This window comes from Salpingoeca rosetta, assembly GCF_000188695.1.
Source record: "Salpingoeca rosetta unplaced genomic scaffold supercont1.4, whole genome shotgun sequence".
Lineage (NCBI taxonomy): Eukaryota > Choanoflagellata > Craspedida > Salpingoecidae > Salpingoeca > Salpingoeca rosetta.
Window position 1 is genome coordinate 2359028 of NW_004754930.1, and position 2308 is coordinate 2361335.

A 2308-nucleotide genomic window follows, 5' to 3' on the forward strand; every position below is an offset into this window, starting at 1 on the left:
CCACACACACACACACACACACACACGCACACACACGCACACACACACACACACACACCTTGATCTTGGTGCATTGAACTTGAGCTTGAGACGACGCTCGCCACAGTGGCTGAACAGCACACAGCACACTGCCACCAACCCACCACAGCAGCACTGTCACTGCCGTTGCACGCATCTTCCTTCTTGTCTTCTTCCCCACAAAACACAAACACAAACAGAATTGTGCCGAGTCAGCACTTTCTTCTTTGTTGTTGAAAGGGGTTCACTGCTGTTGCTGTGATGGAAGGCAAACACACAGGCACGCACAAGCACGTACAAGCACGCACATGCACGCACGCACACGCAGGGGTGAACGGCTTGACAAGGAGCAGTGCTCTGCGTGGAGGAACGAAAGGGAAGGGGGTACCAACTGCTGTGCTGCTTGCGACCGGGACAAAAGCACGACAAGTGCACGGCAAGCCAGCCAGCCAGCAGGCAGTGAACAACCACCAACAGGTCTCCGTCTTGGCCCGTTGCATACATGTGTGACACAAGCCACAAACACTGTCAATCAGCCCACCGTCTGGCAACAGCATCCAAGATGCACTCGGCAAGGGCACTGGCAACTGCGATTGGTGATTGTGGCGTCGTTACCAGCACCGGCCTCATCCACGGCATCCCTCTGATGCAACTCCCACCACCTCTGTGCTCATCATCAGCCCATCAGCAGCAGCAGTGACAGCAGTGACAGCAACAACAGCAGTGACAACAGCAGTGGTTGACACGACCACCATCAACAGTCTGCAAGCCGGTTGAGCCATGTGGGCACTGCAGGCGGTGTGCGTGCTGGCTCACAACAACCCTCCTCTACGTGTCTGACCATTGATCGCAGCATGAGCACAACAGACACCACCACGCTTGATGAACTGCTGCAGGGCGGATGCAAGTGGATCAGCGGCGTGGCTGCGGACAATGGCGTTTTTCCTGCCACGGCATTCCATGCAACTCGCCATCCATCCTCATCGTCGATTCAGCCGCAAGTGCGGTGAACACAACCATGCTGTCTGTTCCAGATGTGGTATGGTGGTGGGTGTGTTGGCTGGCAACGGCTTGCTGTGTCGCATGCCCTTGCTCGTCCATCATGTCCTCCTCGTTGATCCGCGGTACTGACGCAGGGATGTGTGTGTGTGTGTGTGTGTGTGTGTGTGTGTGTGTGTGTGTGTGTGTGTGTGTGTGTGTTGGAACAGAAGTGCATATGGGTTGGCACGCACCATGTGCGACTGCTGATGCTTACACGCTTCACCAATCCCGTCTGTTCCATCTCATCACACCACTTCAGTGCATTCCACGACCGTCACAGCCTCGGTGTGTCCATGTCACTCTTCTCCATGGTGACATTCATTCACACCGGAGCAGCGACGCGTTCCACCCGCGCAAACAGGCAATACCTCGTCACCTTCAGGTGTGTGCATGCATGCATGCGTGTGTGGTGTGACGTGGTGCGATGTGTGGGGTTCGATGTTCCCTGCTGCTGCTGCTGGGTTTTGAGGGGTTGGTGTCGCTCACTGCACCACCACTCGCGCTTCTTGTGTCCCTGCAATCTCATTCCAACCTGTTGTGCTGCCGCTGCTTCACATGTGTCTTCTTTCCCTGTTGTACAGGGGCACTACCAAGTCTGCTCGTTCTTGATGCCATGCGCAACCACCTCCCCAAGCTGCACAACGGCAGGTGTGTCGTGCTACGTGTGCGAGTGTTGTGTGTTCATGTGTTCCATGTGCGTGTGTTGTGTGTTGCCTCGGAGTCAACAGATTTTGGTGCTGTGTTGCGTGTCCGTCTGGATCCAACTCACACACGCACACACACGCACACACACATCGCTTGTGTTTGCTTGTGTATGCGCAGGGACATTGTGTTGGTGTGTGCGTGCCGGTGGTTTGGCGAAGAGCGCATGGGCCGTGAGGGGTAAGGTTGGGGATGGCCCCTCGTGTCAGCAGGCAGAGGAAGAGTTCAACAAGTACACACGCACGGAGCTGGCGTTGGAGACCAAGATCGGGCTTATTGTTGAAGGATTTGGCTACCACTCCTGCAGGTGTGTGTGTGTGTGTGTTGTGTGTGTGTGTGTGTCTGTGTGTGTGTGTGTGTGTGTGTGTGTGTGTGTGTGTGTGTGTTGCAGACGATTTCGGTCGTGTTCGTGCTCTCACCCACCTTCCATCTCCTGTCACCCCCTTTCATGCCTCATAGATCATGGCTGCGGGTGCCATCCCCATCATTGTCGTCGATCACTACGTGCTGGTGCGTATGGATGAATGACACTTCGTGTGTGTGTGTG

At 55.4% G+C, this 2308-nt stretch overlaps 1 protein-coding gene across 1 annotated transcript; it reads left to right on the forward strand.

Moving 5' to 3' along the window:
• Positions 1 to 257: 257 nt before the first annotated feature.
• PTSG_01573 (uncharacterized protein) lies at positions 258 to 2289 on the forward strand (the record flags this gene model as incomplete). The annotated part of the gene is made up of 5 exons (XM_004997496.1): positions 258 to 1019; positions 1319 to 1441; positions 1641 to 1707; positions 1882 to 2039; positions 2221 to 2289. Exons 1-5 carry the CDS (start codon positions 873 to 875, stop codon positions 2287 to 2289), a joined length of 564 nt encoding a protein of 187 aa, XP_004997553.1. The 5' UTR covers positions 258 to 872.
• Positions 2290 to 2308: the final 19 nt, after the last annotated feature.